Here is a 24,265-nt window from a genome sequence, read left to right on the forward strand (position 1 = left end):
GTTTGGCTGGGGGAATCCTGGGGCCAGCACTCCCTCCATTGGCCACACCTGCTACCAGGGCAGTGGAGTAGGTCATGCCAGGATAAAATGGGGCTTGGACCCCTTTTAAGGCCAGGGAACCTTCCCAGACCACACTCTGGGAAGCCAGAGGGAACAGTGGAGGAACAGAGAGGTTGCCCCAACCCCAGAGAGCAATGTTGCTGCTACTCAGGGAGTTGGGATGCAGCAGGTGCAGGGTGTGGCTAAGTGGGATGTTAGCCTTGTCCAGGAGGGTACGTGTGTATGCATGGGTCAGTAGGGGGAGCTGGGAACTGAGGCCCGGGGAAAACTGCTTCCCACTCAGCCAATGGGGGCCCTGCAGTGGCTGGTGTGCTGTGTGGTGTGGTGGTGAGGGTACAGGTGGAAGATGGAGGTGGTGGCCGTAAGCAGTGGTGATGGTGGGCCTGGGGAAGGGGTGGGGGCGGTGGGAGCAAAGCAAAAGCTATCCAGTCCCAGAAGGAAGATGCTCCTTCAAATGAGGCACAGGCAGCACACACGGTCACTGCTCCTCCTCCGAGGGCTCCTGCGAGATGCCCCCCTCTTCCTCCTTCTCCAGTTTTTTGGGTCTGCCCCTTGGTTTCCTTCCTGGAGTTGTGGTGGTTTTCCGTGTCTTGGCAGCTCCCTTGTTTTTGCTTCCCTTTGGTTGGCCCCAAGGTCTCTTAGGTGTTGGCACTTTACTGGGCTCCTTCTGACTCCCTACCAGTGCTATCCTGGGACTCACCAGAGGCTGCTTGTGGGGCCTGCCCCTGCCCAACTTCTCAGTGCTGTCCATTTCCTGCCTGGAGGCCAAGGGCTGGCTGCGCTTCGAGCTCGACTCACTCATCTTCCCTTCTCTAAGGAGCAGGTGGAAGAGTGCTGGCTGGAATGGCCTTCTTGGAGCCACGCCAGCACCAGAAATGCCCCCCAAAACATTTTTTATAACTACCTGCTGTTCTTTGAGCAGAACGTGAGGACACAGAGTATATCAGTCCTATCCAACTCATTACCAGTGAATGTGAGAATAACTTACATGGCTAATAGTAGTAGAGTATCTCTCGTGAGTTTTTCTTTTCTTCAAGTGCTTATAGCTAAATACGTTCTGGGAACATTTAGAACTTGCTAATTCAGTATTGCTACTTTTACAGATGAGCCTGAAGTCTTGACAGAACCTCCAAGTGCCACAACCACTACTACCATAGGTATATCTGCAACCTGGACAACTTTGGCAGGTTCTCATGGTAAAAGAAATAATACCATAACTACAACCAGTTCAAAGAGGAAAAACAGGAAAAATAAAATTACTCCAGAAAACGTTCAAATTATATTTGATGATCCACTACCAATTTCATACAGTCAGCCAGAGAAGGTGAATGGAGAATCCAAGAGCAGCAGTACCAGCGAGAGTGGGGACAGTGATAACATGAGGATTTCCAGCTGCAGCGATGAAAGTAGTAACAGCAATAGCAGTCGTAAGAGTGACAATCATTCTCCAGCTGTGGTCACTACCACTGTGAGCAGCAAAAAGCAGCCATCGGTTCTTGTTACATTTCCAAAGGAAGAGAGAAAATCTGTTTCTGGCAAGGCTTCAATAAAGTTAGTTCCAATTTTTATTTTCAATGTTTATAGTGTCATGAAATACCTTATTATTGAATGTTTTGGTAAAGAAAGTAAATTCACAGCTTGCAAAATAGGATTTTTCTTTGTGCTAAAGAAGGTGCAGTTTCAATTGAATTGAAGAATAAGCTTTTGCTTAGATTTTGTATTAATGAGACATCAAATTATTTTTACTATGTAATTTCTTTTTTTTTTTTGGTTGTTAAACTTAGCACATGAAAAGTATGGATTCTGGTTTCGAAGGGGTTGTTACCGTGATTCAACTCTGCTAAATGTGTACCCTAGATAGTATCTTCTTAAAGTTGGCTCTTTAGGCTGGGCACAATGGCTCATGCTTATAATAATAGCTCTTTGGGAGGCCAAAGTGGGAGGATTGCTTGGGCCCAGGAGTTCAGCACCAGCCTGGACAACATAGGGAGACCCTGTCTCTACAAATAATTTTTTTTTTTTAATTAGCCGATGTGATGGCATGCGCCTGTGGTCCCAGCTACTTGGGAGGCTGAGGCAGAAGGATCACCTGAACCCGAGAGCTCAAGGCTGCAGTGAGCTGTGATTGCACTGTTGCGCTCCAGCCTGGGTAACGGAGCGAGACCTGTCTCAAAAAGAAAAAAAAGCTCTTTATATTATATGCTAAATATGAGGAGAAGTGAAAAATAAGGTCGTCATTTGTTATTTAAAAATAAGTTTTAAAAAATTGTGTAGTAGACTACCTTTATCATTTTAAAATTCTACATCTGTTTTGTATTTAATGTACTTTCCCTCTCTCTGTTAAAGATTGTCAGAAACTATCAATGAAGGGACCAGTAATTCTCTATCTACTTGTACAAAATCTGGTCCATCTCCCCTTTCCTCTCCAAATGGGAAGTTAACAGTAGCAAGTCCTAAGCGTGGGCAAAAGAGGGAAGAAGGATGGAAAGAAGTTGTAAGAAGGTGAGTAATTATTTTTCTCATTCTTTTTATGTGCTATATATCACAGTCAAGTGTTATTTACCTTGTAATTAAATTCCTCCTACTCTTCTAAAGGTTGCAGACAAACTGATGGTTCAAGGATAAATTTGACCAATAGAGAGAGCCTGTGCCATATTTTAGATGAAAAAAAAATTACATGTTAATTTGGCCCCTCAAAAGTATTGGAGTTTGTTTAAGATTGTGTCTTTTTCAGCTTTGTTATCTCAAAGCCTTATATAATACAAAGAAGTATTATAAAAGCTACTTGTAAATATTTGATGAATGAGTAGGTAATGATTTTAAATTGTTGATCTAATAATAGTAACTTGTTGTCTTTAAATCATAGGATAATTTTATTTTAAGGGTTTCAGGATAAAAATATTTTATTTTGCTTGGGATTTTAAAAATAATATGTATCCAAGAGTAAGAATACAATATCCCAGAAACTTAAAAGGAGGTAAGACACCTGAAATCCGGAAAAAATGTGATCCCTTGTAACTCTTTAATAACTTATTTTAAAGAACTTTCCAGAAATTTCATAAAAATTTAAACTTTTGGTTGTCTGAAACAAAAGCTATAGTGAACCAAACTTAGTAACTACTGTTAATCCCTAAGTACAGTATACAGTTTTTGGTGTATTTCCTCCGTATTTTGGACCAAATCTTGCCCCTGTCATAACTATGTTTATTTCTGTCTCTTTTTTCACACACTATAAACACATTCTCTTGTTCACTCCTTCACATACACACCCTATTGGATTAATTGAAATCACATCATCAAAATATTCTCTGTACAATAATAAGAGATTTTTGTATAGATTTTGTAGATTTTTGTACAAAAAAATAAGGTTTTTGTATATGCATTTAATATTGTGTTATACAAATAAGTTTTTCACTAATTTGGAAATGATGATCACTGGCTGATTATCATGCCCCTTAGGGAAAAAGTAATTGTCAGGTAACTTAGAACAGGGATCATGCCCTTCCTTTTAGAAAATATGCCAATTTTTACTACTTAACCATTCTCAATGAATAATTTACTTGTTTGAACTATACTTGACTGCTTCTCTTTATTGAGAACTTTATACTGTATTTCTTTTAGAAATATTCTTTAATCGCCGGGCGTGGTGGCTCAAGCCTGTAATCCCAGCACTTTGGGAGGCCGAGACGGGTGGATCACGAGGTTAGGAGATCGAGACCATCCTGGCTAACACGGTGAAACCCCGTCTCTACTAAAAATACAAAAACTAGCCGGGCGAGGTGGCGGCGCCTGTAGTCCCAGCTACTTGGGAGGCTGAGGCAGGAGAATGGCGTAAACCCGGGAGGCGGAGCTTGCAGTGAGCTGAGATCCGGCCACTGCACTCCAGTCTGGGCGACAGAGCAAGACTCCGCCTCAAAAAAAAAAAAAAGAAATATTCTTTAATCAGCTTATCAGGAATTTGGGCCTGACACCTGTGGCTCATGCTTATAATCCCAGCATTTGGGGAGGCCAGGACAGGAGGATCACTTGAGGCCAAGAGTTTGAGACTAGCTGGGCAACATAGCAAGACCCCATCTCTGCTAAAAACAAAATTTAAAAATTAGCTGGGCATGTGGTTCGTGCTTGTAATCTCAGCTACTTGGGGAAGGTGGGAGGATTGCTTGTGCCCAGGAGTTTGAGGCTGCAGTGAGCTATGATCACACTACTGCATTCCAGCCTGGGTACAGAACGAGACTCTGTCAAAAAAAAAAAAAGGAAATCGATATCCACCTTTCCTGGACCTGAATGTTTAAAATTAAAATGTAATTTTGCAAGTATTAGATGGATAGTGTTTTTTTTTTTTTTTTTTTTTTGAAATGGAGTTTTACTCCTGTTGCCCAGGCTAGATTGCAATGGCGTGATCTCAGCTCGCTGCAACCTCTGCTTCCCAGGTTCAAATGATTCTCCTGCCTCAGCCTCCCAAGTTGCTGGGATTACAGGTGCATGCCTCCATACCTGGCTAATTTTTTGTATTTTTAGTAGAGATGAGGTTTCACCATGTTGGCCAAGCTAGTCTTGAACTCCTGACCTCAGGTGAACCACCCGCCTTGGCCTCCCAAAGTGCTGGGATTACAGGCGTGAGCCACCATGCCCAGCCTCAGATTTTGCTTTTTAAATTCTAGTAGGATTTTCTTTTTCTGGACATTATTAAAGATTTTTAGAAAGTTTTCATATTTGTGGATAGTCATTTTAATGCTGCTAGAAGAATACAGGGAAGTAATGAATTTTTTTTTTCTTTTTTCCTGAGAAGGAGCCTTACTCTGTTGCCCAGGATGAAGTGCAGTGGTGCAATCTCAGTCCATGGCAACCTTCACCTCCTGGGTTCAAGTGATTCTCCTGCTTCAGCCTCCTAAGTAGCTGGGATTACAGGCACGCACCACCATGCCTGGCTAATTTTTGTATTTTTTTCAGTAGAGATGGGATTTCACTATGTTGGCCAGGCTGGTCTCGAACTCCTAACATCAAGTGATCCGCCTGCCTCAGCCTCCCAAAGTGCTGGGATTTACAGGCGTGAGCCACCACACCCGGTCATGAATTTTTAATATCACTCTTTCAGTTATATATATTAGAGACTAAAAAAAAGCATATGAGTAAAGCACCAAAGGGGCCCACAAGAAGTCCTTCTTGACTCTTGAGGCTAGATTAGATACCCAAACAGCATATATATACACATACATATGTAATATATACACACATATAGATATCTACATATAGATATCTATATGTGTGTATATATATTATGCGTGTGTGTACACACTATTGCAACACATGACATGGTGGTGTTTTCATAATTAGTGTGTACATAGTCTGTATATGTGGGCAGAAATCCATGTCTGTCTTATTTACCATTAGTATTTGCATTAGCACAGCACGTGTCTACATAGTACGTGCTTAACAGATACAAGTCAAGAATGATAATCAACAAAGCAAACAATCTTTGATAATGAGATGAGAAGCTATAATAAAGCTTACCTGTCTGTTGCTCCTGATTACCTTTTCTCTGTTCATCTAGAATAGATGAGGCTTATTCAACAATATTCTGTATTTATAGAAAAACATTTTAGTAATACTCTTTCCCCTTTTTAAAATTACAATAACTATTGTTAATGATTAATCTTAATTTATATATACAACTTTTAAACAGATCAAAGAAAGTATCTGTTCCATCAACTGTGATATCCAGAGTGATTGGAAGAGGAGGCTGTAATATCAATGCTATTCGGGAGTTTACTGGTGCACACATAGATATCGATAAACAGAAAGACAAGACTGGAGACCGGATAATCACTATAAGGCAAAACTTTGTCTCTTACATTTTCTTCCTTTATTTTATTGCACTGTAGCTTAATGAAATATAGCCATATGAATTTTCAGTTGAACTTTGTGTTACATAGTATACTTTTTAAAATGGGAATTTTATTAGTGTTTGAGAAGATAAACTTTATAGTTTTCTTTTTTCCTGGTTAATACACTTTTGTGAAATGTTTTAAGAGACTTTTATAGGAATTTTGTATGCATGTGTAGCAAAGGTTTAAATAAATAGTTTCTGTACATAAACTGTTTATATGACATTCTTAAAAATTTGTTCTGAGACTTTCAGGGAGGACGTTTCTAACATTTTAAGCAGTGGGTTTTTGTCTTTCTCAAATAACCTTTGAGATTTGTAACTCTGAGATTGTGTCTTTAGAATTTGAGTTCAGATTTGAATCTGAAGTGAAGATACAACTTATCTTGAATAACCCATCAAGTATGTCTATGCCTGAACATTCTTAAAATAAAAGTGATGTTCTAAGAAATCACAAGAATGTAGGAAGCTATATTTAATTACTTTAAAGTAAATTCAAGTTCCTTTGAAAAAGAGTTTTATATTTTTTAGATGGCAGATATAAGTTTGTTTGTGTGAAGCAGGTGCCCCTTTGCATTATATGGAAGGGCTAATAGTTACATCATACCTCAAAAATAAGAAAGCAAGTAGCCATCTCAATTGTATTCATTGTCCTCTCCTTCTGAGTGGTTTTTCCCTGGGTAGTCGGGTAGCCACAGCCCATCTTATCTAGAAAAGAGGGAACTAGATACACTTTATTGGTAATTTCTCCTTTGTGTTTCCATAAATATAAAATATTTTCCTGAAGATCCAGCACTAAGGTTTTATATGGCTATTGTTGGCACTATCAGGATTCCTGCCTCATTTTAAGACATCTTCCCAGAGGAGTTACAATAATTATCCTGCTAATAGACAAACTACTAATGAATTTTTAGTAGATGGAGTCATCCCAGATACCAAGATTTAAAATAAAATACTGTTTTCTTACTCGGTTTTATTATTTTCCCTGTTTACTTGTATTATTTTTAGTGTTGATTAACTGTTTCAATATTTTTAGTATTAAATGTTTCAATAACACTGTGGATTACATAGGCTTTTATGTGCAGTGGTTTTTCTAACTGTAGTGTATTTTACAGTAGGAAAATGGTTTCTTAGTCTAAGGAAACAATAGTGAAATGTATTTTTGAAAAATAAGTCATTTACTATTCCTCTGAAAAATAAAAGTAGTAATTCAGGACAGTTTATCGCTTTGTTTGTAGAATGCCTCAAGAATGGTAAGAAGATGGCTGCCCAGCTTTTGTTATCTGTCCTTTGTATGTGTGTATGTATGTACACACAAAACTGTGTGTGTGTTTGTGTACATACGTATTAAAAACGCTTTACGTACTCAAAAGTAGGGATGATTGTACTTAATTTTTTTTTCTCAATTTATAGGGGTGGCACTGAATCGACAAGACAAGCAACTCAATTGATTAATGCTTTGATCAAGGATCCAGACAAAGAAATTGATGAACTTATTCCAAAGAATCGTTTGAAAAGCTCCTCAGCAAATTCCAAAATAGGGTCATCAGCACCTACCACCACTGCTGCTAACACTTCCTTAATGGGAATTAAAATGACAACTGTAGCTCTGTCATCAACATCTCAAACTGCCACAGCACTCACTGTGCCTGCAATTTCTTCTGCATCCACTCACAAAACCATTAAGAACCCAGTGAATAATGTGAGGCCTGGTTTTCCAGTTTCTCTTCCATTAGCATATCCTCCTCCACAGTTTGCACATGCTTTGCTTGCTGCTCAGACTTTCCAGCAGATCCGTCCACCAAGGTTGCCCATGACCCACTTTGGAGGTACTTTTCCACCAGCTCAATCCACTTGGGGTCCTTTTCCTGTCAGGCCTTTGAGCCCTGCCAGAGCTACTAACTCGCCTAAGCCTCACATGGTGCCTCGCCATAGCAATCAGAATAGCAGTGGTTCTCAGGTGAATTCAGCAGGTTCTTTAACTTCAAGCCCAACAACTACAACCAGTTCATCAGCTTCAACGGTGCCTGGTACATCTACAAATGGCAGTCCAAGTTCACCTTCTGTCCGAAGGCAGCTTTTTGTCACAGTTGTGAAGACATCCAATGCCACCACAACAACAGTCACAACCACGGCAAGCAACAACAGCACTGCACCCACAAATGCCACATATCCTATGCCTACTGCCAAAGAACACTATCCAGTATCATCCCCATCTTCCCCATCACCACCAGCCCAGCCAGGAGGGGTTTCTAGAAACAGCCCTTTGGATTGTGGATCAGCATCTCCAAATAAAGTGGCATCTTCCTCTGAACAGGAAGCAGGTAGTCCACCAGTAGTAGAAACAACAAACACTAGACCTCCAAACAGCAGCAGTTCTTCTGGGAGTTCATCAGCTCATTCTAATCAGCAACAACCTCCGGGATCTGTTTCTCAGGAACCAAGACCACCTCTTCAGCAGTCTCAGGTTCCTCCCCCGGAAGTTAGAATGACTGTTCCCCCTTTAGCAACAAGTTCTGCTCCAGTGGCGGTGCCTTCTACTGCCCCAGTGACTTACCCTATGCCTCAGACACAAATGGGATGCCCCCAGCCTACTCCTAAAATGGAAACCCCTGCTATTAGACCACCCCCTCATGGCACAACTGCCCCTCACAAGAATTCAGCTTCAGTGCAAAATTCATCTGTTGCAGTCCTCAGTGTCAATCACATTAAAAGACCTCACAGTGTTCCCTCTTCTGTCCAGCTACCTTCGACCTTAAGTACACAAAGTGCTTGTCAGAATTCAGTACATCCATCAAATAAGCCTATTGCTCCCAATTTCAGTGCCCCCTTACCATTTGGGCCCTTTAGCACATTGTTTGAAAACAGCCCTACTTCTGCTCATGCCTTCTGGGGAGGATCTGTTGTTTCATCTCAGTCAACACCAGAATCTATGCTATCAGGAAAATCCTCATATTTGCCAAATTCAGATCCTTTACATCAGTCTGATACTTCCAAAGCTCCAGGTTTTAGACCACCATTACAGAGACCTGCTCCAAGTCCCTCAGGTGAGTTTATATTTTCTGACATTCTGCAGCTTTCATGTGCACAAATGATGTGAAAATTCTTGGTCATTTTCTAATATTTTTACTCTGACTGGGCGATATAGACAAAGATTGTTGGATTTAGTTGACTCAGATGCTGTTGTTTGTGTTTAGTGTGGTGTTATTTTTAAAAATCTTTTAAAAAGCTACAATAGGTTTTTATTTAATTTTCCATAAATAAGCCTTCTGATCAGGCAGCGGGTTTTTTGTTTGTTTGGTTTTGAGACAGAGTCTCACTCTGTCGCCCAGGCTGGAGTGCAGTGGCGTGATCTCAGCTCACCGCAACCTCTGCCTCCCAGATTCAGGTGATTCTCCTGCTGCAGCCTCCCTAGTAGCTGGGATTACAGACATGCACCACCACGCCCGGCTAATTTTTGTATTTTTACTGGAGACGGGGTTTCACCATGTTGGCTAAGCTGGTCTCAAACTCCCAACCTCAGGTGATCCACCCACCTCAGCCTCCCAAAGTGCTGGGATTACAGGTGTGAGCCACAGCACCTGGCCTAGGTATGTTTTTCTCTCTCAGAAGTCTCTTATGTTTTAATTTAATAAAGTACTGTCACCAAAAGTTTATGTTTATTACAAATACAAAATAACAGATTTTAAAAATTGGGTTTTATTTCACATTATCTTTTTTGTTTCTAAAATAATTTTTAAAATAGAGCTACACAGTCTCATATGGTAACCAATAACCATGTGTACTTTTAAAATTTAAATTAATGAAAATTTTAAAAATAAAAAATTGCCTGTAATCCCAGCACTTTGGGAGGCCGAGACGGGCGGATCATGAGGTCAGGAGATCGAGACCATCCTGGCTAACACGGTGAAACCCCGTCTCTACTAAAAACTACGAAAAACTAGCCGGGTGACGTGGCGGCGCCTGTAGTCCCAGCTACCCGGGAGGCTGAGGCAGGAGAATGGCGTGAACCCAGGAGATGGAGCTTGCAGTGAGTTGAGATCCGGCCACAGCACTCCAGCCTGGGTGACAGAGCGAGACTCCGTCTCAAAAAAAAAAAATAAAAATAAAATAAAAAAATAAAAAAAATAAAAAATTAGCTTCTTAGGCTACCATATTTCAACCGCTTAAAAAACACTTGTGGCTGGTAGCTACCAATTGGACAGCAAAGATCTAGAACATTTCTATTATCCAAATTTCTATAGGAACAACTCTGATATATGTAGAAGATATAAAGATCTGATTGTAAGCTATTGCTTTTTTTAAAAAAACTTTTTACTTTGAAATATTTTTAGATTTGTAGAAGAGTTTTATAATTCCTCAGCTTCCCTTCATGTGACCATCTTACATAAAACCATGATACATTTCAAAACTAAAAAAGTTAGTATTGTTATAGTACTACTAACTAAACTACAGATTTTAGGCAGATTTCACAAGTTTTTCAAGTAATATCCTTTTTCTATTGTAGGATCTAATCCAGGATGCCAGTTTCCATTTAAAGCAATAATATTGGGTTTTAATATAAGCATTTCAAGTAATTAAAGACAGTCCATGTAAGAGATGGACACACTATGGTCTATGGGCCAAATTTGGCCTGTTGCCTGTTTTTGCATTTCTTAAATGTTTAAAAATTTTTTTTTTTTTAAGAATAGCCTTGGCACGGTGGCTTGTGTCTGTAATCCCAGCACTTTGGGAGGCTGAGGTGGGTCGATTGCTTAAGCCCAGGAGTTCCAGACCAGCCTGGGCTTAAGGGGAGACCCCATCTCTACAAAAATACAAAGCTGGGCATGGTGGTGCACACCTGTAGTCCCAGCTACCTGGGGGGCTGAGGTGGAAGGATGACTTGAGCCCTAGAGGCAGAGGTTACAGTGAGCTGAGATCGCACGCACCTCTGCACTCCAGCCTGGGTGGAGACCCTGTCAAAAAAACAAAAATGAAAAAAAATAAACATGCAACACAAAATATGAAATTTTAATTTCAGTGTTTGTAGAGAAAGCTTTCCTGAAACACAGCAATGCCCATTCATTTGCATATTGTATAAGGCTACTTTTTTTTTTTTTTTTTTTTTTTTTGAGACGGTGTCTGGCTCTGTCGCCCAGGCTGGAGTGCAGTGGCGCGATCTCGGCTCACTGCAAGCTCCGCCTCCCGGGTTTACGCCATTCTCCTGCCTCAGCCTCCCGAGTAGCTGGGACTACAGGCGCCCGCCATCTCGCCCGGCTAATTTTTTGTATTTGTAGAGACGGGGTTTCACCGTGTTAGCCAGGATGGTCTCGATCTCCTGACCTCGTGATCCACCCGTCTCGGCCTCCCAAAGTGCTGGGATTACAGGTTTGAGCCACCGCGCCTGGCCCACTAAGGCTACTTTTATGCTACAACGACAGAATTGAGTAGTGGGGACAGAGACCATGTGACCTGCAAAGCCTAAAATATTTAGTATTTGGTTTTTGGTTGCCACCCCCTTATCTGTGTTATTGGAAATACGACATTCTGGGACAAAAATTTCCAAGTTTAATGGGAACTCAATGTTATTTTTACCTATTTCTGTAACATGTAAATAAAATTTAATGAACATGGTCAGTAAATATTTCTTTGCTGGAAGTCAACTGAAATATTTCTGTGTACTATGAAAATTAATTTCTTTTATATTAAAACAATAGAATCAGTATAATTAGATTTTAGATCATTGTGTGCCAGTGCATAGGAAATGCTTTTAAGTTTGATTTTTATAGTAATTGGAATTTAATACTTTACCTTTCCAAAAATCTAGATGTGGAGTTCAGAAAGGTTAAAATTAAGATTTAGAGAACAAAAAAATAAATTCCTACTGTTTGAAAAGGTATAGAAGAAAGACCTCTGTAAGAAAGGTGAGGTTTTTGGGGAGTATATAGTTGATTAGAGCCAAAATTAGCATTGAAGTTTAACTTACAAATCAATTACCTAACTCAGGTCATTTTGAGTTAAAGCTACTCCTTTTATTACATATAAAGTATGTCCTTTGATTTTCTCCTAAACCTCTTTCAGATCCTAATTTTCACTTCTCTCTTCTTCTTCCTAATTCATTTTGTGTTCCACATTTTTCTTGCTTTGTTTAACTTTTCTTATGTAAATAATTTGATCATTTGTATTTTAGACTCAGATCTGTTTTTATAGTCTGTATTTTGAAAAGTTTTTTAAGTCACATAAGGATGTAAGGACAGAATAAACAGCATAGTAAATACTTGTGTATTTCCACATTTATTAATATATTCTCCGATTGTTAACATCTTTTCAAACTCTCTCCCTCACTCCCCCATCCCTCCCTCTCCCCTTTTCCTTCCTCCCTCCTCTTTTTTTCCTCTCTTTTGCTGCTTCCTTTTCTTTCTACCCCCTCTCTTGTCTTGTCTTACCTATCTCTCCCCTTCTTCATCCTTCTTTCCTTCTTTTCCCCCTTTCTATCCTATCTCTGTTTTCTTTTCTTCTCCATCTTTTGTCAAACCATGAGAAGATAACTTTCAAACATGATACTTTACCCCTAAATACTTTGATATGTGTCTTCACAATGTTTGCCTTCACAGCTCTGCCACTATTAACTGCACCCAATAAAATGAGAATGAATTTGATAATAACACCCAACATAAAATGCTATTTTTCCAAATATATTATTTCTGCCTGTGTGTGTCTCTTTTCCTTGCCATTTGATCCAAGATTTAGTCAAGATTCACACATTACTTTTGGCTGTTACGTGTCTTTGGTCTCCCTCCATGTAAAGCATTCTACTGCCTTCCTCTGCAATTCTTGACATTGACTTCTTTGGCAAGTTTAATTCAGTGATTATGTCAATCCGTGATTAGATTCAGATCGAACATATCAGCAAGGAGCATCATATAGGTGATGTTTTGAACCTCACACTGCATTTTATCAATGATAGATTAGCTGGATGTGGTGGCTCACACTTGTAATCCCAACACTTTGGGAGACTGAGGCAAGAGGCTCATTTGAGGCCAGAAGTTTAAGACCAGCCTGGGCAGCATAGTGTGACTTTGTCCCAACAAAAATAAATTAAAAAGCTGAGTGTGGTGGCATGTACCTGTAATCCCAGCTACTTGGGAGGCTGAGGCAGGAGGATCACTTGAGCCCAGTAGATGGAGGCTGTGGTGAGCCAAGGGCAACAGAGCAATCTCCTGTCTCCTTAAAACAAAGAAAAAATGACAAATTGTTCCAGTATTGGCTATGGAAAGCATGGCCATGTGGTTAATATGTAATTAACACATCTCTTCATTGTAGAATTGTATCTACAGCCCATTTTTGCCCTGTAGTTTTATACAACTCTTTTGTCCTTAAACCAATCGTTTTTGCCCTGTAGTTTTATACAACTCTTTGGTCCTTAAACCTATTTAAAATCATATATAGATAATATATATATTTTTTTTTGAGATGGAGTCTCACTCTCACGCCCAGGCTGGAGTGCAGTGGCGCAATCTAGGCTTATTGCAACCTCTGCCTCCCAAGTTCAAGCATAAAATCCAATATTGACATGTATTCTATAAAAGCTAATAAAAGGTAAAACAAAAATATAGCTAGGTGTAATGGCGCACACCTGTAGTCCCAGATAGGAGGCTGAGGCAAGAGGGTTGCTTGAGCCCAAGAGTTTGAGGCTACTGTGAGCTATGATCACGCCACTGCATTCCACCCTGAGCAACAGAGAAAGCTGTCTCCTAAATTAAAAAAAAAAAAAGAAAATCATTGACAATTATTTTCTTTCTTTTTTTCTGTAGTTTTAACCCATTAGACTAAAATCAGGTAGGTTACTTGTGTAAATAGTTTAGTGTGTAAACATTTGTAATACTTTTTTAATTAACATATTTCAAAAACAAATGTGTATCTGTAAGAGAGAAAAAGAAGAGGAAGAGTAAATGTTTTATCTTTATCCCTAAAAATAAACATTTTTTTAAAAAAATGTTATCTAAAGATCCCTAAAGATAAACATTTATTCCTTTTTCTTTCTTTTTTTTTTTTTTTGAGGCGGAATCTCGCTCCGTCGCCCAGGCTGGAGTGCAGTGGCGCAATCTCGGCTCACTGCAAGCTCCGCCTCCCAGGTTCACGCCATTCTCCTGCCTCAGCCTCCCAAGTAGCTGGGGCTACAGGCGCCCGCCACCTCGCCCGGCTAGTTTTTTGTATTTTTAGTAGAGACGGGGTTTCACCATGTTAGCCAGGATGGTCTCGATCTCCTGACCTCGTGATCCGCCCGTCTCGGCCTCCCAAAGTGCTGGGATTACAGGCTTGAGCCACCGCCCCGGCCGATAAACATTTATTCTTGCTCCTCTTTTTCTCTCTCACAAATACACATACATTCATTTTTGAAATAGGAACATCTGGAAGTTTCACTTTCTGTTTAATATATGGTTTTTGGTTTCAGGTTTTTAAAATAAGTTTGCATTAATTTTGTGATCCATAAAGGCAACAAAAGTCCACTTTGACAAAAAGCCCATGTAAAGGAAAACTAATTGATCCTTTTTAACTAAAACATTAATGCCCACTAGTGCTGAAAGTACTACAATCAAGAATTAAATTTGTTCCCAGTAAATTATAATTTCAATTTAAGAGTATAATGTGATAATTGTTTCTTTTATAATTATCTACATAGTTTTAGGTTTTTTTTGTGTGTGAGACAGGGTCTCACTCTGTCACTCAGGCTGGCATGCAGTGGCGCCATCACAGCTCATTGCAGCCTTAACCTCCTGGGCTCAAGCAATCCTCCCACCTCAGCTTCCCAAGTAACTGGAACTACAAACATGCACCACCAAACTTGGCTAATTTTTTTTTTTTTTTTTTTAATTTTTGTACAGACGGTCTCATGATGTTGCCCATCCTGGTCTTGAACTCTGGGCTCAAACAGTCCTCTCACTTTGGCCTCCCAAAGTGTTGAGATTACAGGCATGAACCACCACAACCAGCCAGGAACTTTTTTTTTTTTTTTCTTGAGGTGATGTTTTGATTGACGTGTTGCCCAGACCAGTCTTGAATGCCTGGCCTTAAACAGTCCTCCTACCTTGGCCTCCCAAAGTGCTGGGATTACAGGTGTATGTTTTTAATTATCTAAAATAGTTTTGAATGTATTTAAGGCCTTTTAGAATTTTAAGGTGTGTCTATTTCTTGCAGGGGTAACTATTATAAATTGTGATGACCTTCTACATTATAGGTATTGTCAATATGGACCCGCCATATGGTTCTGTAACACCTTCTTCAACACATTTGGGAAACTTTGCTTCAAACCTTTCAGGAGGTCAGATGTATGGACCTGGGGCACCCCTTGGAGGAGCACCCGCAGCTGCTAACTTTAACAGACAACATTTTTCCCCGCTTAGTTTGTTGACTCCGTGTTCATCAGCATCAAATGGTAAGTTTTACACACCGTAATTCCGTAAGAATCTGCATATGTTTTCTTAAAAACAGCAGGTTTCAAACCTCATCATAATTTTAATACCATAAAAATGTAATTTGTACTCTTGGAAGTCTGGAATTTCAAAAAAATTTCTAGGTATTTAAATGATTGGAATCAACCTAGGTTCTATCAAACCTAAAATACTGAAGTTGTTCTAAGAGGGATTTTTATTATTTTTCATATTTATTAGAGACAGGGCCTCACTATGTTGCCCTGGCTGGTTTCGTCAAACTTTTGGGCTGAAGCAATCCTTCTGCCTTCCAAAGTGCTGGAATTACAGGTGTGAACCACCACGCCTGTCCTGAGGGATCATTTTCTGAGGGAAAAAAATTAATCCTTGTACCTCTTATTAATTTATGTTTACTTTTAGTTTTGAGAATACAGCTACCAAAGAGAAAGATTTCTACCCTTAAGTGAAAATTACATCCTTTTATTCCACCTTTAAATCTCATCTAGGCTGGGCACAGTGACATACGCCTATAATCCTAGCACTTTGGTAGGCCGAGGCAGGTGGATCACCTGAGATCAGGAGTTTGAGACTAGCTTGGCCTGCATGGCAAAACCCTGCCTCTACTAAAAATACAAAGATTAGCCAGACATTGTGGTATGTACCTGTGATCCCAGCTACTTGGGAGGCTGAGGCAGGAGAATCGCTTGAACCCAGGAAGCGGAGGTTGCAATGAGCCGAGATCATGCCAGTGCACTCCAGCCTGGGCAACACAGCAAGACTCCGTCTCAAAAAAAAAGAAAAACAATCTCAATCTCATCTGCATTAAAACACAACTGATTTCACATTATCACATGTGTTTTTTAACTACAGGCAGACTTTTGAAGCAGAGATTAGATTTTCTTTTTTTTTTTTTTAATTTGAGATGGAGTCTCGCTCTGTCACCCAGGCTGGAGTACAATGGCTCAAGTGATTCTCTCGCCTCAGCCTCCCAAGTAAATGGGACTACCGGCGTGTGCTACTACACCTGGCTAATTTTTGTATTTTTAGTAGAGACGGGGTTTCACTATGTTGGCCAGACTGGTCTTGAACTCCTGACCTCATGATCTGCCCACCTCAGCCTCCCAAAGTGCTGGCATTACAGGCGTGAGCCACCGCGCCTAGATTTTCAAACTAATGAAGATCAGTCAGCTATAGGGAATTGAACTCAAATTAAGAGAATTCTGTAGTAAGGTTGGATATGTTTGTTTTTGAGGTAAAGGTTGTGAAATTGCTCATCCCTTAAGGAAATTATAATAAGACTCCGTTTTGTTTTGTTTTTTTTTGACTGTCAGATTTCTTCTAACTAGCAATACTAGAATAGGTGACAGTTAACCTAGTTAACTTAATGAAAGAGTAAAAAGTTGTAATTATTTTAGAGATACATGTCAAAGTACATTGCCAGTTAAAGCATGAGGTAAATTGTAGCCTGCAGTGAATTTCTATATTCATAGTTTTTCTTGGGCTTGTCAAATAGTGGCAGTCATATAGAATATTAATTATCCTTGCACAGCTCCCAAAGTGCTGGAATTACAGGGGTCTACCACCGCACCAACCGGGTTAGGTTTTTTAATACATACTTTTGAATATAGTGCTATATTGTAGATACAGAGTATCGTTGAGGGCATTACAATTGCTTTTATTATTGCCACATTCCAGTAACTATTTTGTTATAAAAAATTTCAGACCCGTAGAAAAGGTAAAGAATAGTACAAGGAATATCCGTATTTCCTTCACCTAAATTTCCCAATTATTTTGTTATATTTATTTTCTCTCTCTACTGTTTTGCTGAACCATTTGTAAATAAGGTGCAGATAAGACACTTCAGACCTAAAAACATGCATCACTTGAGAATACGGATATTTTCTTATGCAACCATAATACCATTATCAAATACCTAATAGGTTAACAAGAATTCAGTAAGAATTAATCAGTCCGTATTCAGATATCTTCAATTATTCCAAAACATTTTTTATAGATGTTTATATCTTGAACCAGGAACCACCACTCAAGGCTCACATATTGCATTTGGTTATGTCTCTGAGATTTTGTAATTAATATTTAAACTTTCAAGAATACCACAAGGATCCCTTGTATATTTTTCCCAGATTCACCAATTAAACTACATTACTTCCTTTCCTCATCATATATACCTCTGTGTGTAATATTATTTTATTCCTGAACTATTTTAGAGTTAATTGTAGACGTCAAGCCCTTTTGCCCCTAAATAACTTAGTTTCCTAAATATAAGAATGTTCCCTTCAACAACTATGATGCAGTGTTTAAATTCAGCAAACTTTACATTTTATAATATTATTATCTAATATATGGTCCATATTTACATTTCATCAGTTATCTCAATAACTTTATTATTTTCTATCATCCAAGATTCTAATTAGTATTGCAAGTTACATTTAATTCCCATATTTCTTTAGTCTCAAATAATCTAGAACTATTCTCTGAGCTTTTCTTTAACTTTCAAAGAAAGATTCATTTTATGAAGACTACAGGCTAGTTGTTTGCTAGAATGCCTTTTATTTTCATTTCCTACTATTTCTTCCTGATTAAATTCAGGGTATGTTTAATAAACACTGAACTAAACTGTGAGAAATGTGCAGTGTACTTTTACTGTAGGAGCACTTTTTATTCTTCTCCTTTCTTTTCTTTTCATGTAATTTTACTGTTGAAGCACTTCTTGTTCTCTCCTCTCCTCTCCTCTTCTTCTATGAAGTCTCTCGCTGTCACCCAGGCTGGAATGCAGCAGCGTGTGACCATAGCTCACTGCAGCCTCAATCAAACTCGTAGGCTCAAGGAGTCCTCTCGCCTTAGCCTCCCAAGTAGCTGGGACTATGGGCACTTGCCATAGCACCCAGCTAATATTTTTATTTTATTTTTATGTTTTTATGTTTTGTAAGATGAGTTCTTACCATGTTGCCCAGACTGGTCTTGAACTCCTGGTCTCCAGAGATCCTCCCACTTTTGCCTCCCAAAATGCAGAGATGCTTAGATTACAGATGTGAGCTACCACCTTGGCCCGCCATTTTTTTTTTTTTTTTTTAAGACAAGGTATCTCTCTGTTGCCCAGGCTGGAATGCAGTGGCACAGTCTTGGCTCACTGTAACCTCCACCTCCTAGGCTCAAGCAATCTTCCTGCCTCAGCTTCTCAAGTAGCTGGGACTACAGGTGTGCACCACCACGCTTGGCTAATTTTTTAATTATTTTTGGAGAGATGGGTTTTACCATGTTGCCCAGGCTGATCTCAAACTCCTCGCCTCCAGTGATCTGCCCTCCTGGGCCTCCCAAAGTGTTGGGATTACAGGTGTAAGCCACCACACCCAGTGGCCCCACTTTTTGAATTTGTAAATCACATTGTTCTTTCAAGTTTAAGTCAGGACTCTGTTATCATTTCTAAACTGTGGTGAATTTACCACGATGTCAATGAAACTGAAATCCTTAGGCCACCTCATTTTATGGGCTACTTCCAAGTGCTGTACGTGATTTTTTTATTTGCAATTTTGCATTCTTCTAAAAAAGGTTCCCAAAATCGTGTAAGCTTAAGGCCCCACAAAACCTAGATCTGCCGCATCCTCTGAAACCTATTTCTCTAATATATAAGCTGATGTTTTTAAATAACATGGCTCTGAATTAAATTTTGCTTTTTTGTCTAATTGAAGTAATTATAGTAATTAGAGATGTGAAAATTATTTTAGTTAGGTTTTTTTCATGGAAAGGAATATAGGCCCATCCCGGGAATTTCAGAGAAAGCGATGTTTATATAAGGCTATGCAGAACAATTTTCCAAACTGTCCAGGACTTAGGGATAGCTATTCTCTCTCTCTCTCAGAGGATTTGTGGTCTCTCACTTATGGTCTGTTTCTTGTCAGTTTCTTGCATTCTGCTCTCTTTACACCTAAACTTCTTCATAATCTTATCTTGTAGATGCACATCAGTGGTTCAACTTCTTAATTAATTAAACCAGTTAACCCTTTAATTCCCCATTCTTTGATGAGGAATGTGATTGGCTCAGCTCATATGTTCAAGTCAGGCCATTTCAATCATATTACTGACTAGCCTAGAATGGATCATTCTTGGATGGGTGCCTATCCTTAATCCAATAGTTGTGCAGAGAGGGAGCAGAAAACAGAGTCATCTGATAAAAACTATGACTGGAAGGGTGGCAGAATCTGTGCAGAGAGTAAACTTCTTAAATGGCGCAGGTCAGCAGGCAAGCCTACTAATTCTGTTTATTAAAATAGAATGTGTAGGAGGCTGAGGTGGGAGGATGGCTTGAGGCCAGGAGTTTGAAGCTGCAGTGCACTGTGATTGTGCCTGTGAAAGCCACTGTACTCCAGTGTGGGCACCATAGTGAGACCATCTCGTAAAAAACAAAACAATGTGGAAGGTTGTTGTTATTTTGCTCTACTTTGGTTCTAGAAGGATATAGGAAATGAAAGGCAAACCAGAGTGAACACAGACGTTAGGGTAGGCTCCCAGGGATGAATCTAGGGGAAAGCAGGATTCATTTGTTTATCTTTCTTTCCTTCCTGCCTGCCTGCCCTGACTATGTCTTGGTGTTAGTTGTTCTGGGTTGATTTTTCATAGAGGTTTAAGTGTGGACTTTCAATATGTAGTTTTTTAAAAAAACAAGCTTTTGTTATTTATCTTTGTGTTTATAAGTCTGTGTATTCCTTGTAGTTTTTGTCTGTTTTCTACCGCATGTATAATTGCAGAATTTGTGGTTTTATTTGGTATTTAGCTGAAATATTCTTTTACTTCTAACACTTTCCTGAGTTTTGTCATATTGTTTCCGTTTTACTAATTCTGAATTATGCTGTCCCTTCATATCGTTTTCTTTCTTTTAGTTCATTTTTGAATTTTAGGTTATAGCTTTTTTTCTGGAGTGATTTTATTGTCAACAGGAATGCTATAGGTCTTTCTCTTTTATCTTACATAATAGGCTTATTTGGAATTCAACTGCAGTTCTGTTGAATCTGCAGGTAACAGTCTTGATTTTTTAAGCTTCAGACTGCTTTATTATTTATACCATTTTAATTTAAGTGTGCTTTAATATTTAACCTTTTTTTTTTTTTTTTTTGTGACAGAGTCTTGCTCTGTCACCCAGGCTGAAGGGCAGTGACACGATCTCAGCTCACTGCATCCTCCACCTCCTGGGTTCAAGTGATTCTTCTGCCTCAGCCTCTCAAGTAGCTGGGACTATAGGCACGTGGCACCACGCCCAGCTAATTTTTGTATTTTTAGTAGAGACGGGGTATCACCATATTGGCCAGGCTGGTCTCGAACTCCTAATCCCATGATCCTCCCACCTTGGCCTCCCAAAGTGCTGTGATTACAGACATGAGCCACCGCGCCCGGCCAGTATTTAAGCTTTTCACATAAAATACAATTTTGATTATTTTTGTTTTTCTCAATAATGTATAGAGATTGAATCACTAATGAATATTCTCAAATTAAGAAATCCACCTTGTTTGCGTAAGTAAAAAAGATTTTCATTACCAAAAGCGTGTTCTATGAAGTGCTCATAAGATAAAACAGATTTAGGCAATGATCCTTTTATTGGTATTTTATCAGCATATATAATGTTCTGTAAAGTTCTAATTTGAAGAAACTTTTTTGTTTTTTAATTGGGCATGGTAGCTTATGCCATTAGTCCCAACTGTTCAGGAGGTTGGGGTGGGAGGATCGCTTGAGCCCATGAGTTTGAGCCTACAGTGAGTTACGATGGTGCCTCTGCATTCTAGCCTGAACAACAGAGCAAGACTCTGTCTCTAAAAATAAATAAATAAATAAATAAATAATAAATAAATACCAAAGAAACATATTTCTTTTTCTTAGGCTAGGTTTTCCAAATTTATTAGATAGCTGAATCTCTTTGTTTTTTTCATCATAACACAAAGAGCAAGTGTTCCCAAGGAATACAGTTTGGAGATTGCCACTACAGGCAGTGGTTCTTACCCATCTCCATTCTGTTGTTGTTGGTTTGTTTTTTAATTTAAACGTCTTATTGCTCTATTGCTACATGTTACTTAAGGGTTAATTCATTTGAATATTATTTAGTTTAATGGTAGTTGAACACTTTGCAGCATGCAGCATTGACATCATATTCTACCTTGAAGTCATGGAACTTTAGCCAAATTTTAACATACATAATTTTTATTTAAGTATTATTTTTACATTTTGTTTTTCTGAATGTATTTAAAACATCTCCTGAATTTAAGATTTGATTTCATAAAATTACATGTTCTATAGATGACCTGTATTTTATTTCAAAATGTCTCTTCTCTAGATTCTTCTGCACAGTCAGTATCCTCGGGAGTTCGTGCACCATCACCTGCCCCATCGTCAGTACCGTTAGGGTCAGAAAAGCCCAGCAATGTGTCTCAGGACAGGAAAGTTCCAGTCCCTATTGGGACTGAACGTTCTGCACGTATCAGGCAAACTGGAACGTCAGCTCCATCTGTTATTGGGAGCAATTTGTCTACATCAGTAGGGCATAGTGGCATCTGGTCCTTTGAAGGGATTGGTGGCAATCAAGGTAGGATATTCTATCCTGCTCTCTAGAAATTAACTTTATGCATTTAACTATAATGTAAACAGTATTTAACTTTCATAGTCTTTTTTTTTTTTTTTTTTTTTTGAGATGGAGTTTCACTCTTGTTGCTCAGACTGGCGTGCAATGGGGCGATCTTGGCTCACTGCAACTTCCGCCTCCCCTGTTCAAGTGATTCTCCTGCCTCAGCCTCCCAAGTAGCTGGGATTACAGGCATGCGCCACCATGCCTGGCTGATTTTTTTTTTTTTTTTTTTTTTTTTTTTTTTTTGAGACAGAGTCTCACTCTGTAGCCCAGACTGGACTGCAGCGGCGTGATCTCGGCTCACTGCAAGCTCCACCTCCTGGGTTCACACAATTCTGCCTGAGCCTTCCGAGTATCTGGGACTATAGGCACCCACCACCGTGCCCGCCTAAGTTTTTTGTATTTTTAGTAAAGATGGGGTTTCACCGTGTTAGCCAGGATGGTCATGATCTCCTGACGTCATGATCCTCTCGCCTCGGCCTCCCAAAGTGCTGGGATTACAGGTGTGAGCCACTGCGCCCGGCCTGTATTTTTAGTAGAGACAGGGTTTCACCATGTTGGTCAGGCTAGTATCAAACTCCTGACTTCAAGTGACTCACCCACCTCAGCCTCCCCAAGTGCTGGCATTACAGGCATGAACCACCATGCCCAGCATCATAGTCAATTCTAAAAGATCTGTATTCCTATTTTTTTTGTTGTTGTTGTGAATATTTAATCACTTAAGAGCTCTATCCCCATGTGACCTTTCTCATTACATTTATTTATTACTGCTCTCTGAAAATATCTAATGCAAGCATGTTCTTTTCTTCCTTTCATCATATTAAGGACATATTAATATTTCCTTTCAGTCCCTTTAGGTTGTACTTAGGTTTTTTTCTTTTGTTTTGTAACACTAAGTTTTTAGATTATTTCATTAAGCTATTATGTCACTATGTACAAATCATAGAAATATTGCAGTAAATATATAAAAGTAGGTTATTATATTGAAGTAATTTACAGTTCAATGTGGAAAATATTAGAAAAACAGAAAATATTTTATTTTGATTTTAAATATTACCTATTTTTGTTTTGCCTCTTTGTTTGCCCTTAGACAAAGTAGACTGGTGTAACCCTGGGATGGGAAATCCTATGATCCACAGACCGATGTCTGACCCAGGAGTATTTTCACAACATCAGGCAATGGAGCGAGAGAGTACAGGAATTGTAACTCCTTCTGGTACATTCCATCAGCATGTTCCTGCAGGCTACATGGACTTTCCTAAAGTTGGGGTAAAGTCCTGATTTTGTCCTAGTTATTTAAGGGAGGATTTTCTGAGAAAATATTTTGAATATAGTAGGCATATGTATAATCTAATGTTAAAATAAATTATATAATGGGTAATAATTTTTAGATTTCTTAGATAAGTTACACATTGCCAGCATGAGGTGAAGTTTAAAATATCAATTTTAAGGCTATTGATTATATTGGGAAAAATGAACAATGACTTGGATGTTAATGTGTGTGTTTTCCTTTTTTAAGGGTATGCCTTTTTCTGTGTATGGGAATGCAATGATTCCTCCAGTAGCACCTATCCCTGATGGTGCTGGAGGACCCATATTTAATGGCCCTCATGCTGCAGACCCTTCTTGGAACTCACTGATAAAGATGGTTTCCAGCTCCACGGAAAATAATGGCCCTCAAACGGTAAGGCTGATCACTGAGTGAACAAACATTTATTTTGTGCTTAAGAAATGCAAAGACAAATAGGATTCAGGTAACTCATGATAGCAAGAAACTTTGGTGAATATGGGCAGTTGAGGAAATTAAAGGAAATTTAATATAGCTGCAGTCTAGCAGAGGGCTGTGGGAAATGGTACCAAAGGCAGGTTTGGGGCTAAAATTATGAAAGGCATTGTATATTCTACTGGGTAGCAGGTAATAAATGAAAGATTTTAAGTTGCAAAGTGACTATCATATGATTTTATATGTTAAAGTTTACTAGTTGTGTGAAAAGACCATCTAGATGGTATTTATTAAAGGTGCTGTAAGTAACTCTGAGAATTCACATAAATGGTTGTATATTTTAGCTTAGTGCATGTTCAATATCTTTGATTTATTTTTCTTCCACAACCGTGAATCTGTAAATGCTCAGGTAATGATATTTTTTTAAAGGTTGTAAGTCAGATTCTGTTTGAGGGATAAGAGGTAGGAAAATAATAGAAAAAAGGTTTTATCATTTTTTTTCCATTAGTTCCTAGTATATTGCAAATTGAAGAGTACCTCCTTCGTTTTTAAAAGTTTTG

The 24,265-nt window shown here is 39.0% G+C and overlaps 2 protein-coding genes across 7 annotated transcripts in view; one reads left to right on the forward strand and one right to left on the reverse strand.

The window, feature by feature from the left end:
• ANKRD17 (ankyrin repeat domain 17) overlaps window positions 1-24,265 on the forward strand; it is a 196,329-nt gene that overhangs the window by 170,502 nt on the left and 1,562 nt on the right. For all 6 annotated transcript variants that reach the window (XM_033214471.1, XM_033214475.1, XM_033214474.1 and 3 more), the window contains 8 exons: window positions 1,164-1,611; window positions 2,407-2,562; window positions 5,744-5,893; window positions 7,358-8,991; window positions 15,162-15,359; window positions 21,695-21,943; window positions 23,073-23,251; window positions 23,502-23,666. In XM_033214471.1, the coding sequence (XP_033070362.1) occupies window positions 1,164-1,611; window positions 2,407-2,562; window positions 5,744-5,893; window positions 7,358-8,991; window positions 15,162-15,359; window positions 21,695-21,943; window positions 23,073-23,251; window positions 23,502-23,666 (3,179 nt within the window). The remainder of the gene's footprint in view (window positions 1-1,163; window positions 1,612-2,406; window positions 2,563-5,743; window positions 5,894-7,357; window positions 8,992-15,161; window positions 15,360-21,694; window positions 21,944-23,072; window positions 23,252-23,501; window positions 23,667-24,265) is intronic.
• On the reverse strand, window positions 464-862 carry LOC117085506 (high mobility group protein HMG-I/HMG-Y-like). The gene has a single exon (XM_033214476.1). It carries the CDS (start codon window positions 860-862, stop codon window positions 539-541), a length of 324 nt encoding a protein of 107 aa, XP_033070367.1. The 3' UTR covers window positions 464-538.

The sequence above is a fragment of the Trachypithecus francoisi genome, unplaced genomic scaffold, assembly GCF_009764315.1.
Source record: "Trachypithecus francoisi isolate TF-2019V2 unplaced genomic scaffold, Tfra_2.0 Lachesis_group1, whole genome shotgun sequence".
Taxonomy (NCBI): Eukaryota; Metazoa; Chordata; class Mammalia; order Primates; family Cercopithecidae; genus Trachypithecus; species Trachypithecus francoisi.